Below are 16,917 nucleotides of genomic sequence, written 5' to 3' on the forward strand. Positions count from 1 at the left end.
TGTGACTCTCCTCTCTACACAGCGGTGGCTGCTTGCTGCGTTACCTGCGTGTCGTGTTGACGTAGCGACCGCCTCGTGTGCACACGAGGAACTCTTATACATAGCCCGCCGGTCTCCCTAGACGGGCGGTTATCTTTCAGATGCTCTGCACTTACCTGTGTTGTATCTTGGATTTGACTGAACACTGAGTTGGCGTATTCTCGCGTAGTGGTGACGGACGGCAGACCACAGTCAAAATGATAGCGTGGAACTTTGAGGGACACATGCCACTCGAAATAACCTTCACGTGGTTTAGCGCTATTGAGAAAACCATTACAAGATACTGAACAGTAATAGTGTTTGATGGACCCATTAACTTGTGTTTAAAAGAGTGGCACCTTTAGCTACGTCCTGTGTCTACGCTTCTCTTGAAGCGTTTCGAGGACAGTCGTCCGGCGATGCGTTTCAGTTACGCATGACATTCTTACCAGCAGCTGGAACGAGTTGGGTGCCATGAGGCCTTGGACGCTCATCTTTCTGTCTCTCTTCGTTCTGGGTGAGTGGCTGCTCAAACTGTATTTACACACACCACAGTCGTGCACCATTGTGGCATTAGCACTCTATAAGTGATATTCGATTGTATACTTTGCCTCTTCTTCTGTATTGATATATTTTCTGGTATGACGAAAGAATTCAAATATAAGCACATGTCTTCTTGGCGCTTTTCTTTTTGTATCCCCCCTCAAATTACGCGCCTTGTTATTTAGTCTTTTCCGTTATATTTTGTGCTATGTGTTTCTTCGGTTTCTTGTTGCTGGATTCAGGTAAACTCTTTTGTGATCCACCTATGTATCGAATAAGAAGTAAATAAATTAAGGAAGAGATCTCGACAAGAATCCAGTCAGAGACGTGTCGAATACTGGAGTTAGCATTCATATGAGAAGAAAGAAACATCAGTAGCGCTGTGACAAGTATGTCGGAAAAGGCCGCGCACATAATCGGGTTTGGGGAGGGTCTTGGTGCTCGGATGCTATTTGAGCTGAGAACGTGGGGTAAAAATTTTTTTATTTAGCTCCGAACACCGCCCATTTGTACAGCCATTCGAACATCTGTCTTACCGTAGCTATGTTAAGTGTATTCAGCAAAGTATGAACGACGAACCGAAGCTGGCACCCAGGCAAATTGTGAAAATCGATTAATTCCTTTTGCAAAAAATGGTTCAAATGGCTCTGAGCACTATGCGACATAACATCTGAGGTCATCAGTCCCCTAGAACTTAGAACTACTTAAAGCTAACTAACCAAGGACATCACACACAAGCATGCCCGAGGCGGGATTCGAACCTGCGACCGCAGCGGTCACGCGGTTCCAGGCTGAAGCGCCTAGAACCGCTCGGCCGGCTTTTGCAAAATATTTTAATTTGGCTGAAATTAATGCTTAGTTAATGGCACTATTTGTGTGAACACCGTTCGAGTTTTACACAAAAACTATCACTCTCTTTACGTTTTTATGTGCAAAAACAGTCCCCCTTAAGTAATTCTGGATTGGAGCGAGACTAATCGTTCAAAATTGGACCTTGCTGTAAAATAAGTTTTAACCGTTTGAAATAGTCTTCCTTCATTTGGATTCCGCGTGCAAAAACATGTTTTTACGAGAGGTTTTCGAAGCGCGCCAGTTCTATAAACTTATACTAATCAGTTCAAACTCTGCACGACGGTAGATAGATGGATAAAGCCGAAACGATATTTTTTTATGCAATAATATTTATCCGTTGTCGAGATATGATAGTTTAACGTTATCCTGTGTTTTTTTTTATTTAATTATTTTTTTTATTTAAGTGCGCCACTTCTGTTTTTTAAATTTGTGCGAATCGTTTGCAACTTTGCTCGAAGGTAGATAATTGGATAAAGTCAAAACGAGTTTTTTTTATCCAGCTATCTTTATCTGTTGTCGAGATACCATGGTCTAAACTCGAGCTAAATGTAGCACGTAAAAAACGATCTCACGCGAATTCAGTGCGCGGAAACGGTTTAAAGCAAATCAAATGAATTAAAAAATGCATTGTTGCGATAAAATTGAAAACTCGGCTTCAGAATCATTTGGATTTTACGTTCAAAAAACATGTTTTTTAGTAAGTTTTCTTTTTACGCGCGCCACTTCTGTTTCAAACTCGTGCTAATGGGATCAATTTTTGGTATGTAGACAAGTGCATGTAATTAGAGGTTTTTCTGTTTGTGAAAGCTTTATCCGTTACCACGATATAAGCAGCAGGGTTTGAAGCACAAAGATACCTTCACAAAACAATCGTCACACGAGTCGGCAAAAACCTACATCGATTGCCAAGCTATAGCGGTCTAATTTCAAAATTATGGTCAAGTGAAAGTTGGGAACCAGAATGAAAAATGCTCCTGTCGTAGATCGAAAAAAGGCGAACATGTCCTGGGCAGAGTTAAGGATGTAAAAGAAGGCAACTAGCTTTTCGATTGACCTCGCAGCTTCAAAGACATTTAAATCAGAACGTCTTGACATATTCTCGCTTTTTTCCTTGTCAGTATTAGTAGCCACGTCATGTAGGACAACGCATCGTATCAAATAAAGTGACATGATGCATGTCATCTAGTGTGATATCTTTCATGTCGTGCAATATGACACAACGCGTCATTAAAGTTTAGGATGCATGCATCCCAACTCTTTGACACCTCTTACTACAGACGCACGTCCATTCTCGGATGCTTCCTATTGTATCTGCATCCCACTCTCTAGAAGCACGAAGGTTTATTTCTATTTGTTCTTATGCCCACTCACCATAAAATGATACAGGGTGGGTCTAAGCGAGCTCAATGCGCTGGGAAAATAAGGTTAACTTGTAAAAAAAGCGCGATGTTTTGGTTTAAATGGCTTTGAAGCTGCCAGCTAGATCCCTTCTTTTACATCCCCAACCTTGCCCAGGACATATTCACCTTTTTTAAAAAAATTCTGGTGCTTTTATGCTTGACTTTGTGATAGGTATATCTACATTTCACGAAAAGAAACGCACTAAATAGTTCTGCTCGCCACAAAGTGAGACAGTTCTACGATTCTGTACAATTTCTTACGGAACACCTTTCCTTAACTAAATCATTCATACCCTGAGAGCTTGGGAAACATCGTATACTACCTAGCTTCGCAACGAGTTGTGCATGTCATTCAAAACGTAAGCAGCAAAACTGCTGTACAGATATTTTGTATACTTTCCTACAACGCTGACATTCATGTATAAGAACACAGGCTGCCAATGTCCACTTGTAATCTGGTTTTAAAATAATGTCACCTCATACTGAAAAGTAAAGTGGAATAAGAGCTGAGACTTCAGTTATTGTTCAACATGTGAAAGTACTGTTGAAAGCGAATCTGAAAATGGTTTTTTATTCTATTTTACGCCGGAAACGTTTGAAATCTAATTGGCCAAACAAAAAAGCAAGCTTAAATTTCAGCGTCCCATTGACACAGAGGTCACTATATAAGTTATTTTATTGTCTTGATCGCAAAGTTTATTCAACAGACTTACCAGTTTCGGCTGTACAATAACCATCTTCAGAATCTATCATTCCTGTAGTGCAACAAGTCATAAAAATGTAAAAATAATGAGTCCAAACTACTATGCATTCTTCAACCGGATGTATATATGATACAAAGCTATCTTGGAGGTTGTTGGTGTATGCATAACGCACAGATGATTGTTCGAAGTAATTAAAGGAAGGTTCATTTAGAAGTAGAGTTGTTTAAAGTATTCCCAGTCGAATGTAAGTAAACAAAAACTTTTTATATTTAACCATCTGAAAAATACTTGTCTTCAGACACATTGAAGTTGGTCAAAAATAAAAACTGATTACAGAAATCTTTATAAAACTGAATACACTACGAGAGCTCTAGAATTAGTATTGTAATGGAAGAAGAAGATATAAACTTCGAGAATATGTATATTGGTCTCTCTCTCATATCTGAATATATTTGTGATTGGAACAATAAGCAATAAAAATAAAAATGGAAAGGAAACGAAATGGAAGTAACAAGAGGATTAAATAAAAACGTTTCAATAAAATAACTTAAAGATAGTGGAAAGGCCGAAGCGCAGCGGTCGCCATTGCATAGCGCAGTTTCATGGTAGTTTTCCTCGGCTACAGCTTTTGTTGAGCACTTGACTGAAGCGGACGTTCCTGTAGGGAGCGGTGCATTGACCCTACAGCCGTGCGTACACGAACATTTGTAGACGGCGGCGGCACTGTTGAACTCTGCGAACCTTCGACGACGCACGATGAATATTACTGCCAAAAATGCCATTAGAGGGGGAGCAGTAACTCAGCTGAACGAGGATCAAGAGTGTGGGTGTACCCTTGCTTAGGCGAACCTGCCGTTCTATCGAAATGATGTTCAGTGTAAATGAAATACAGAGTTCCATAAAGCTGGCTGGGCATTATAAGCGTATTCTCTGTCTACAGCAAGTTTGGTTTGAGTACCACAGCACATTAAAGAGATTATGAGCTTCCGTTCTAATTGCCAGGGAGCTGGCATCTACACCCACTTACAGGGATAACTGCAGTTTCACGTAGACTCCGAATTACGAGATGAAACTGTACAAAGCTTCGCTACTGGTGGCAGTCACACTAAGTTTCAGAAAAAAATTCTAGTTCTGACTGGGAAATCGTACCCTGAAACACGGCGTATGAAATCAGGTGAAGGCCGGCCGGGGTGGCCGTGCGGTTCTAGACGCTTCAGTCTGGAACCGCGCGACCGCTACGGTCGCAGGTTCTAATCCTGCCTCGGGCATGGTTGTGTATGATGTCCTTAGGTTAGTTAGGTTTAAGTAGTTCTAAGTCTAGGGGACTGATGACCACAGATGTTAAGTACCATAGTGCTTAGAGCCATTTGAACGATTTTTTAAAGTGGATTTTACGTGCCCATTCGGCATAGTGGTCCAGAATTAGTTTTTCCGATATTCGTTTGATCGATGTGTGTTAACAGAGACAGTAAAAACAAAGAATAATCAGTATCCAAGCAGTGACAGCGTCGCCCTGGCTGCTAACGCCATGCACCAGTACTACTCAGTCGCTACTGGAGTACCCGTGATAAAAGGAATATCGAAAAAAGCTAATTCAGGACCGCTCTATCGAATGGGTACGTAAAACTCTGCTTAAAAATAAATTTGTTTGTAATGGGGAACTTTAATCTAAATGTAGTAAAAATTATTGTTCATACGGTTTAAAGATGTAGCAGAGGACTGCTGTAGGCTTCTCTTGACATTCAGGAACACCTGAAGACGCTGAAAGTAGTCGAGCAAATTAAGATCTTTGTTGGATTAATGGTAGCTATGGGATATAGGTAGTCAGGTGCTTGCTAAGAAACAACTTTTCGAAATTGAAGAAGCAATGTGAAAGAGATGTTGCCGTATCCACACCCTGCGCAAATCATTTATCATAGAAACATGAAATTTTGTGGGATGTTTATTATTCTCCGTAATTTCTCACAAAGATAATGTTTCTGTAAATCTTAACACCTAAAGGGCTGAATTGTTATTACTGTAATTTCTGGGGAAGCAACGCAGTACGTTCTGAGAATGAACTTCTAGTCTATAGCATTGGTCGCAGACACAAAATTTGCATGGAATTTTTTTAGTGCAAATTAAATTACCAAATTTGTACTCCTAATGGAGAAAAACTGAGACTCAATATTTTGTTGTGGTATCGATGCTGAGTCTACATTATTGTCACAGAAATGTGAAATTTAGGAAGAATGATATTAATTTAGGCTCCTACAAAGAAGGGATTTCGTGAAATTCAATCCGTAAGGTTCTGAAGTTGTGATATTCAGTTCTCTTTTTATATAATGCGAAACGGCACGTTTCCTATTTCACAACTCGACGCTCAGCCTAGAAACATGTAACTTGGAGAGATCATTTGTAGGAACCCAACGAAAAATCGTTTTTCAAAATTGCGTCCTCAAGCAGTAAATTTGGTATGAAATGCGTATTAAAATGGTTTCGCAGCTCGCGTCGCGAAGAACTAATCAACGATTCTTGTTTGCATTGTGGCGGCTTAACGAAAACAATTTACGTAGCAACTAACGTAAAAATAGGCAGAACGGATAAGGAAAACCTGACGCAGGTGTAAGGTTAAGCCATCTGGCTTGCCTTCTATTTATATGCTAAATTCATGTGTCCCTTATTACGACTGGTGAAAGGGAGGACACTTTAGTTTCATCATGCTAAAAGTCTAATGAGTTTACTTAATGCTGAAGAATGCATGTTATAAAACTTCAGTGGTTGTCGGTCTAGACTTTTAGTTCTCTTCTAAGAATACGTGAGAACGGTCCGGCTGGCGCAGAACTCTGAGAGCGGCAAAGGGGACCAGGCGGCGTTTAGGCTTTTTTCTGGCTTACGCGTGTCAAAGAGCCCCCTGACAGGTCTAGTGGAACTCCTCCGTCAATCAAGCTAAGACGGGATTCGCGGTATTCTGCACGCTTCGGCTCCGTAGAAGGCTGAAGGCGATAGTCTCAAATTTCGGCTGCCACCTAATAATTTGCTGTGACAAATCGGAAGTCTTGTAATGTCTGTACCTACACAGTGTGAAGAGAATCGTCACGTGGTTCGCATCAGGTTGGTCAGGCTTCTGGAAATTCAGAAGTGTATAAACAACGCTCAGATTCGCACATCACCTGTAGACGCCAAACGGAAATTTCCAGAGCAAATTGGTAAGGAATATGTGCTGTGATTGACCCGCATCGGGACACATTCTGTGGTGGGAATTTATTAAACGTGGCGGTTTCCACGCTATTGGCGGAAGCCAGTAACATATTTCCTGCTTGGTGCTTGCGGCCGGAACGACGCAACCGGCAGAGACAGAATCAGGGGACAGGATAAAAAGAACACTCTTGGTTTGGATGTAGAGGTTAAAGATCGTTGGTTTTAGGTGTCGAGGACATTGAGTTCAAACGGTGGATGGGACTTCACGATGACACATTTCTGACGAACGAGATTCTGGCCCTTCACGTGCGACCACGCGCAGCCAACTTACCGCCACAGCAAATTGGTGAGAATATGCAAGAGCACCGGCTGTAGGTGGGCATTGGGGTTTGCAAAGGGGCGTACCGTTTCCATTGTACATCAATCCTGATTCCAGTGGTTATGTCGTTGCTTTTAATATAATAAAAATCAATTTAATTTTATTTGCATTTAATTCGAAGTAACTAGTAGTTTCCTTCAATTCCTTATGATTATTATTTGTCGATTCATTAAAAATAGTCCTCAGTAGGATTTTATAGCAATTTCTCACCTTAGGATTCCATGCTAGCATCGTTTCTGAGACAGCGATTCCTTTGGGCACCTAAAATTTAACATCGGGTCTTAAGGGGGTGTGTGACCGAGTCTGGGCAGTTCCATAATTCCGGTGCGATTTCGCAGCCAGGCACCACGGAGTTTTGCACAGGTGCGGAGGCAGGAGGGTGGAAACGTAGCGCACTTAACAGATAAGGCGTTCCACGAGTGGCTGTCTGAAATATTCTAATTTTTTACATTTACGCTTTGCTTATGAATCTCCATAAATACAGACACTTTTTCTAGCCATCTGTTTATGATATTACTCCAGGAGCAAATTTCCATAAAAGACGACTATACACACAGGCTCTTATTTAACTCCCGGTGCTAAGCACAGGCGTACAGTTAGTACACAATGAAATCATTTCACAGATACAGAAACAAGATCTACTTAAAAATGTTTAAGAACAGTTCCTCAATGAAGAGTTTTACATATCGCTCCTGCCGATACTGTAAACGTAATATAGACCCTTGACATCTTACACAAAAGCATATCTACTCCTATTACTCCCATACTCCGTCCGTGATAAATGCGTCAGTAGTAGGTTCCTCCCGCAACGTGCAGTAGAATAAATTGCAAAACTGTTGTTAGCACGTATGGCGACTTTATAGGAGTAAACACGCACCGACATTGTGTTCACGAGGTTCAGAAGACTGTAGCTAGCAGAACCGGCTACATGTCGTGTTCTTGACTTCTGGAGGTCTTTCAGTACAATTCAGCATCCTTACGTAATAGGAAAAATTCGTCATTAAGGACTGGATGAACACCTGCAGTTACATATGCTTATGAGAATGATTCTAGCCTGTCGCTTAAAGAAAATGACTAGCTGGAAGTTTTATCTGGGAAAATAATTGCAACTTACTGCCCTGAATTGTACTGAACTTTAACTGAATCTTGAAGGAAAATCATTTAATACATTTAATTCAGACCCTAATCTGACTTGAACTCTTCATTATCTGAGTGTTGCTAAAGATATTCCTTAAATAGAACGGAGCGAGGTGGCGCAGTGGTTAGCACACTGGACTCACATTCGGGAGGACGACGTTTCAATCCCGGGTCCGGCCATCCTGATTTAGGTTTTCCTTGATTTCCCTAAATCGCTCCAGGCAAATGCCAGGATGGTTTCTTTGAAAGGGCATGGCCGGCTTCCTTCCCCGTCCTTCCCTAATCCGATGAGACCGATGACCTCGCTGATTGGTCTCTTCCCCCAAACAACCCAACCAACCCTTAAATAGATTTAACTTTAACACAAATTTATTGACGGAATTATGGCCTGAAACTAAAAACTTTTATTGTTTGGAACGAGTGATTATGCACTGCAAGCGTTCTGTGTTCTGTCTGTCCTATATTACAGAGATTCGTACGGCGACGCTCTCATTTACTACACTGAGGAGGGACCCATATATCCGTTTGCAGAGTGCGTAGCTTTCGCTGTTGGAACCGTGGGAGGAAGGATACAGGAAATTATTGGCTTGTAAAGAAAGTGCTGAACGATCTGGTCTAAATCCCTGTACAGTAAGTCAAATTATAAAAAGTAAGGGAGGCTCCTACTACAGACAGTATACATACACACATCGCTAAATGCTGAAAGACACAATCTGTGACCTCGTGTTACTGAAAGTACAACTGCACAGGCCAATACTTTAATTATAATATTGCAAAAATCACCGAGAAAAAAAAAAACTGAAGGAGTATAAAAGGCTGTAATGAAAGAATAAGGGAAGGAGGGACGTCCATGCGGGCCTAGACATGCGTCTTATTACCGATTGACTGTTATACTCGTTAAAGCTCAAGTGCGGGACCTGCGAAACCCAACTAATAGAAACCTTGTGACCGTAATAACAACAAATTGTAATTTTAATATCGACAATTAACACAAGTGATAGGGCCCACGAAATTTATATTAGTTCCGTAACATAGGTCCATGTGATTATCAGAAAAGTACTTCCGATAGTTATGATTTATAAGATATAGGGAACACTAAAAATACAACACATTCACAAGCCTAATACGTTGTAGGAAACAGCAGGAATTCTAAACAGCTTCCAGTCATCTCGGAATGATTACATACAAGTCCTGTACGGTTTTCAAGGGAATCTGATACCCGTGTTCCAGCAAAATAGTGACAAGTCCAGGCAATGCTAGAGCGCTATTTGGTACCTAAATATGCAGGTGAAATCTATAAATGATGTAAGTGTTCGTTTGTTCAAAATCTTATGTCTCTCAAAGTTCTTCACCGATTGCTTTGAAAATTTGAAATAACGTTCCATGCGAATACGCGCATGTTTCTACATACACATTTTTAATGAACACAATATATAAATAATTACATAATATATAAAGGGGAAGCATTATTACCAAAACTTTCAAAAAGTACTCAGACGATTTGCTTGAAATTTTTACATGTTACTGTAACAAAACATATGGCCTAAACGTTGTTGGTAAGCAGGAAAGTTGTATTTACGGCTTCTCGGCATATTATTAGAATGCTACTACAAAATCTGAATTTCCGATAGCAATAAACAAGGCAGAAGGTCAGTGGGAGGAATAGGAGACGGACAGAGGGTTGGGAGGAAATGGACATAGAAAGTGGGGAGAGAGAGAGAGAGAGAGAGAGAGAGAGAGAGAGAGAGAGAGAGAGAGGGGCGCGATGGGAGATGGAGAGAGAAAGGGGTAGAGACGATAGACAGAAAGAGGGGGCAGGAGGTGATGGAAAGGGGGGAAGGAAAAGATGGACAGTGAGAGGGCGGAGGAGGTTATGGACAGAGAGAGAGAGGGAGGGAGAGAGAGAGAGAGAGAGAGAGAGAGAGAGAGAGAAGGAGGGCGGGGAAGGACCAGATGGACAGACATGGGGGAGAAGGAGATTAGGACGTTATGTCCAATTCGTGTACAAGTTCGAAACGTGCGTCTTCTCTTTTCTTTCTTTTCCGTTTTACCGCACTGAACCATAGGAACTTTTGGCCGGGAACAGCTAGTTAGGAATGAAAAGCACAATTTGTATATCTTCTACAGTATTACTGTAGAACAAGCAGAATATTGTGTTTTCCTTTTGTAATTAATTTGTTCCAAAAGCCCAAATGGTTCAGATGGCTCTGAGCACTATGCGTCTTAACTTCTGAGGTCATCAGTCGCCTAGAACTTAGAACTAATTAAACCTAACTAACCTAAGGACATCACACACATCCATGCCCGAGGCAGGATTCGAACCTGCGACCGCAGCCGTCGCTCGGCTCCAGACTGTAGCGCCCAGAACAGCACGGCCACTCCGGCCGGCCCAAAAGCCCACATTCCAATTGGAGTCAAGAGACTCCCAGTTTACATCTCACGTAATGACTAGGAGGATGAAATTGGAGAAGTTCTAGTGCTATGAACAGTTTTATTTCTTTTTTCGTCCTAACATCCGACTGATTTAATGCAGCCTCTGTGCTTTATTTTGCTTCCAAAATAGAATTCCTTCAATTCTTCTGCTAAGTGGTCCCCAATTTTGGCTTGAAATTTGAAGCTTATCTGATTTCGACTGCTCCTCAATGCTTTAGTTTTCTTTGGTTTACTCTCTGTATCCATGTTCTGAGATCAGCAAACCATGCATTCTATTCAGTAGGTTCGTAATTCTTCCTCCCTTTCACGGAGGATTTCAGTGTCATCGGCGAATCTTTTCATTGATATCCTTCGACCGGAAACTGCAATTGGACTTCTCCACTGTTATTTCCAGAGGGTACCGAGAGTCTCTATCTTAGTACCAGCCGCAACTGGAACAGGTAGGAACGAAAATCTGTTACACTATGCTGCCTCCTTTATACACGCTACGGCGGCTGTGGAATAGTGATGAAGATGTGCAACATGCAGGAAAAGAGGCGTAGCACGCATAGTGTTCTCTGCTATCGACAGGGTTTGTCTGCCTGTCCACCACCGATAAACTGCGAGCCTCTTCTCAGCAATATGTGCTCCCAGTTTTTAACTTATCTTGTCACCTCAATATAATATGTGATGTAATGCGTAACACAAATTTATCTGAACAATGTAGGAAAAGACAGACTGCTACTTACCCTAAAAAAGACACGTGATGTTGCAAACAGGCACAATTAAGACACTTACACAAAGCTTTCAGCCACGGCCTTCATCAGCTAAATGCACTCTGCCCCGCGCTGCCGGAGTTTGCGGTCACGTGTGTGCGAGGTGTGCTTGCTTCTGTGTATGAATAGTGTGTGTTCCTCTTTCGCTGATGGCGGCTGTGGTCGAAAGCTTTGTGTAAGTGTCTTTTAATTGTGCCTGTCTGCAACTTAACGTGTCTTCTTGATGGTAAGTAGCAAAATGTCTTTTCCTACATTGTTGATATTTCCATTGTTTAACAAATTTATTTGATTTAGTTCTGCAATAAAAGATGTTACGCATTTTGATTTCTGAGCAATTACGTCACTAACATAGCAAATTTTACTTAAGATTCTAAAACTATTCATCATTCACATGACAAAGAAAATAAGTCACTGTTCTAGTAAATGGTTAAATGCCATTTATTGTTTTGAGATCCCACTGATTCGGGTATGCAGTAACGAGCAAAGGTTGTCTGCTCCTCGAGGCGAGCACTGTATCGATTCATCCTCAAGCGATACTCGCACTCGCCAAGGCACTCAGTCCCATAACCCCTTTACACGGACAGGAAGAATGCGAAATAACACATCTACGTTAATACACTAATATGCAGATATAGCTCGATAAAAATATCAGTGATTGTCAGTAGAGCAATGTTGAACATGGAATGGAGCGATGTTATCGGTAAACAATTACCCGTTCGCTCACCACGGCTGTGTTGGCTACAGCAGTGTGGTCTCGTACTGAATTTATTTACACAGTCCTCTGCTAACGTTCTCCTTGAACGATCGCAATAGTCTTATCATTTTTCTGTGCACTATCGCATCTCGTAGTTTCAGAAATTCTGTCGGGTAAATTACAAATGCTGCACACAGAAACAACAGAATCGAATCACAGCCGTTAAGAGGTTATCGTCCACAGGCATCGTCTGCAACTGACTGTGATACCGGCAGCAGTGCAGCGGATGTGGCAGACATGAATAGAAGCGACGAAGTAGCCAGTTTCGTTCTCTCATGGGTTATTGTTATAGCAGCTGCCCTCTAAACAACTGTCAATACCTGTTATTTTGACTGCAGGTGTAGATTTCAACAATCAGCAATCCATCTGTAGAGTTAACTTTTATTCACGCTGTTTAGACAGAACACGCACATGACGTCCAAAGAAATTGGCACACTATAATCATATTACAGAAATTCAGCACTGTAGGTGCTCGTCCTCATGAAGAGAACCTTAATTTTACTCAGCAGGTCCGGAAGGTTCATTTAGGTTGTCATTCCCCTCCATGGAATAAGTCCCCCATAAAATAGAAATAAAATTTTGGACCACTACCTACTTCGGCTGTGTATACACTGAATCTGACCAACTGACCAGGGTGTTCTTTGTTTTCACGAAGGAGAACGAGTAAGGCAAACCACTTTTTCGCCGTCGGTCGGATCACTGGAAGTAGAACTGACAATTGATCGTCATTACAGGCGCTGACTTTTAAAGACACTGTTTCACAACTGTTTACAAATTATTGCAGATTACGTTAAAAACTGAAATGCGTCGTATTACAAATTTATCAAGTTTCGGTGTCTGGATAAAAAAAAAAAAATCCAGGACACATTCCATAAGACTAGCTCCACAGTTACCTTCGGAAAGCCTATACACTGAGATGCAAAACTTAAGGACGAGACAGATAAATTAACTTCATATTAACAACTGATGATGACATAATAAGCCGAAAACCAGTTAACGCAATAAATTAATCCTGCAGAACATAAGCAGTTTAGTGTTTCTTCATTTATTATAATGTTGTTGTACCAAGAACCGACGGAAGAATTAGTTAACATAAAATTCCTCGATTGCACCTGATACGTGTTTCCCAATTTTGAGGTTAGATTTGTTGCTAATCTCGTTTCTTCTGTTCCTCAGTACTTCGGTTTTTCTTTTTTTTTTACCCTTAATCCGTATTATGAGACCACTAAACTATTGATTCTCATTTAGCAGGTTCTGTAACTCTTCCTCTTTTTCACAAGGGGTTGCTCTAAAATCAGCAGATCTTTTCATTGGTATCCTCCCACTCGGAATTTTAATACCAATTCTGAATCTTGCTGTTATTTCCAGAGGGTGTCCCCTGGCTTAGCTGAGTGGTAACGTGTTTGCCTACCATGCAGCGGGCCCGAGTTCGATTCCCGGTCTCGTTGGAGATTTCCTCCGCTCGTGGATTGGGTGTTGTGTTGTCTTCATCATCATCTAATCTTCACCAACATGCAAGAGCCAATGTGGCGTCACCTGAAATAAGACTTGCAACGCGGCAGCCGAACTTCCCCTGATGGGGCCTAACGGCCAAACAATGCCACACGATCTTTTAATTTCATTTTTCAGAGGATATTGACAATCTTTCTTTCCAAACATCCACAATGAACGGAACAGGTAGGAGAGTCTTGAGACGCTGTGAAGCCTCCTACAGACAACCTACGGCGGCTGTGGAATACTAATGAAGATGCAGAACATGCAGCAAACGGGCCGCAGCATGCAGTGCGTTCTTTAGGGGAACCAGAGACGGTTTTTCGCCGTTCGGGACCCATATCACTGATGAACTGTGAGCACTAGTTCAGCAAGATGCGCTTCTGTGTTTTAGAGGTATCATGTCACCGCCATATAATACGAGTATACTGACTGAAAAAGTGAAGCACCCAGCAGAGGAGGAGTAGGAAATAAAATGAAACTTCATGGTTTGAGACGGTGTGTAATATTATTTCCGTGATTACGAAATCTAGTCAAACTTGCAAAGAATGTGGCAGTAAGATTTCATTTGTCAGTCTGATATTCCTCACCTTGTGGCCTGGGTGCATACACAGATTCGATTGGGAAGAGTGTCATACAGCTGTTGTACCTCCTCCTGAGGCAAACTCTTGCAACTGGTTCTTTGTGTCCCAGATAATGACATTGGAATTGAGTTGACGTCAGAACTGGACCCACACATGTTACATTGGATACACATATGGGATCTTGCTGCCCAAGGGAGTCCTCAACATCACGCAGACGGTTCATAGAGGTACACTCGACAGCAAGAAAAGTGGGTCACGCCTGAATTCCAACGTGTACGCTGCACCTGAATGTATGCAACCAACATAGCATATCTGTGTTGCGCATCGTCGCAACCCTCCACAGTACAGTCGCTGTAAGATACACAATGGGTACCGCAAGAGACTACAAGAGAACACCAGTCTTTATGACAGTCCGTCCAGATGTAAAGTAACACCACGATAGTACAGAAGAGATCAGACAGTTCTTAACGTTTGTAAACTAAACTTAATTACAATAAGTGACATTTCAAACGTTATGGGACAACTAATTTTGTCACATAAATCGTTCAGTAATCCTTAGGCACAATTAAATATTTGAGACAGTATATAGATTTATAAAGTTGTATGGCAATTGGAAACAAGTTCTTTGCTGTCTAAAAGGTTTACCCAACACATGCTGAACGTCGTTCAACGTTCAACGGGGATTGGTTTCGCATCAACTTTATGTAATACTAAGCAGTTAAAAGAAAACGTGATTGACAGTGGCAAGCACTCTACGGAAATTCCAACATTAACAGCGAATCACAAGTAATATCATTGTTCACATTACTCATCAACAGTTACTTGTACACAAAGTTGTACTTTAAATGACGTGACCAACGTCTTCGTTCTGGATCCGGATGCAAACCCAGAACGTAAAGCCATTGTTAACCAAGCAAAGCTTTGTGCCTTATCGAGACTCGTTCACTAGGCAAAAGAGACGTCAAATATTGACGTTTGCACCAGTATCAGTTATCAATTCTCAACTTGAGCGTAATTGACGATTATGTTTGTACGAAACCAGGAACCCTAACATGACAATTACCTTCTTGGTAATTAACCTCGAAAGACGTTGTATATTGTTGCATTGTCAAGGAACAAAGGATGGACATGTTTAAAATTGAAATGGCATCATGTAATGCTGGTGACCCAGCTCCAAATCGGATTCTTGAATAAGTACGTAAAATCAGAATGATGTAGATATCACAGTTTGTCACCAGTAGTGAGATTGGAACCTTAAATGACGACTGAAGTTGTATTGCCTGACCGGGATTCGAACCCGGCGCCTACCGCCGTCGTTGTCTAACCGGGAACAGACGAGAAATGTCCAATGTTGGTCCACCATCAGCGAGATGTGCTCACGTTTAACTAGAAATAGGGCGACGAAAACGTCTATGCTGACTGAGAGTCGAGCGCCGCACACATGGTTATGAAGCCAGGTTAATAATAAAATTCTTATTCAGTAGTAGCTAGGAGTAGCATGTTTAGTTGCAAACCTTAAGGCCTTTCTCATCCCTAGTAACGTGTTGCCTAATATCTGCGGTATCATCGTGTTAATTTACAAATGGATTGACTGCCGTAAAGAGCAATGTTCTCTAGTGGTCGTGTATCATTGAGATGTAAATGAAGTGCCTCAGCAGAAAGTAATTTCCGTCGTGTAGCACGTATTGTTTCAGAGACACTGAGTACATGTTATAAGTGCACAAAACGTGTATTATATACTACGTATATACTATTATTTGGAGAAGCTGCCGCCAAACCTGTTTACGTTTACATTCCGCTTAGTTCTCGTGGTTGAATACACGTTTTCTTAAGGCTACATCTAATGCAGAACGCTTACAAGAAAGAATAGTTTCCTGCGTCATGCTATTGCTAGCTAGGTGAAATATTTTGTGGTAGCTGTGTTTAAAATGAATGTATTATTGAACGTATTTTTTGTTCGTCAAATATTTGAATGAATCGTCAACGGTAGGTGTGCCTGCACATGTTATAGCATAATAGCTGTAGCTGCGTTAGTTTATAGTACATACTTGGGTAGGTTAGGTGAACTTTTGATCCTTCAAGGGGTGATCGTGGCCTTGCGGCCCGGGTCTGTACTAGCCGCGGCTCGCGAGCTACGGGCCAGCCAGGCTGGCCGAGGCGAGACGGAAGTGAGCGAGCTGGCGGTGGCGTTGGTGGGCCAACAGCCCGGGACGAGCCAGCACGGCTGCGCCGCATGCCTCTGCCTCTGCCACTGTTTGCCGTAAATATGTTTACCTCCTCTTCTGGCATCAGTATAAGAGTGGCAAGCAGAAATACACATCAGGCTGTCTGCCGTAATGGCTCACTGGGAGATGTCTATTAGAGATAGAGTCGTCGCTTTCATTAAAGTGTCGTAAGTTCCATGCGGCTATTCGCGGATGATGCTGTAGTATACAGAGAAGTTGCAGCATTAGAAAATTGCAGCGAAATGCAGGAAGATCTGCAGCGGATAGGCACTTGGCGCAGGGAGTGGCAACTGACCCTTAACATAGACAAATGTAATGTATTGCGAATACATAGAAAGAGGGTTCCTTTGTTGTATGATTATATGACAGCGGAACAAACACTGGTATCAGTTACTTCTGTAAAATATCTGGGAGTATGCATGCGGAACGATTTGAAGTGGAATGATCGTATAAAATTAATTT

General features: G+C 41.7%; 1 protein-coding gene across 1 annotated transcript in view; it reads left to right on the forward strand.

The window, feature by feature from the left end:
* The first annotated feature begins 336 nt into the window (after positions 1-336).
* The window catches only part of LOC126412964 (zwei Ig domain protein zig-8-like), a 361,088-nt gene continuing 344,507 nt past the window's right edge, over positions 337-16,917 (forward strand). Inside the window, exon 1 of the mRNA XM_050082856.1 lies at positions 337-535. Coding sequence (XP_049938813.1) covers positions 493-535 — 43 coding nt within the window. The 5' untranslated portion in view covers positions 337-492. The remainder of the gene's footprint in view (positions 536-16,917) is intronic.

This window comes from Schistocerca serialis, chromosome 7, assembly GCF_023864345.2.
Source record: "Schistocerca serialis cubense isolate TAMUIC-IGC-003099 chromosome 7, iqSchSeri2.2, whole genome shotgun sequence".
In the NCBI taxonomy this organism is placed as follows: domain Eukaryota; kingdom Metazoa; phylum Arthropoda; class Insecta; order Orthoptera; family Acrididae; genus Schistocerca; species Schistocerca serialis.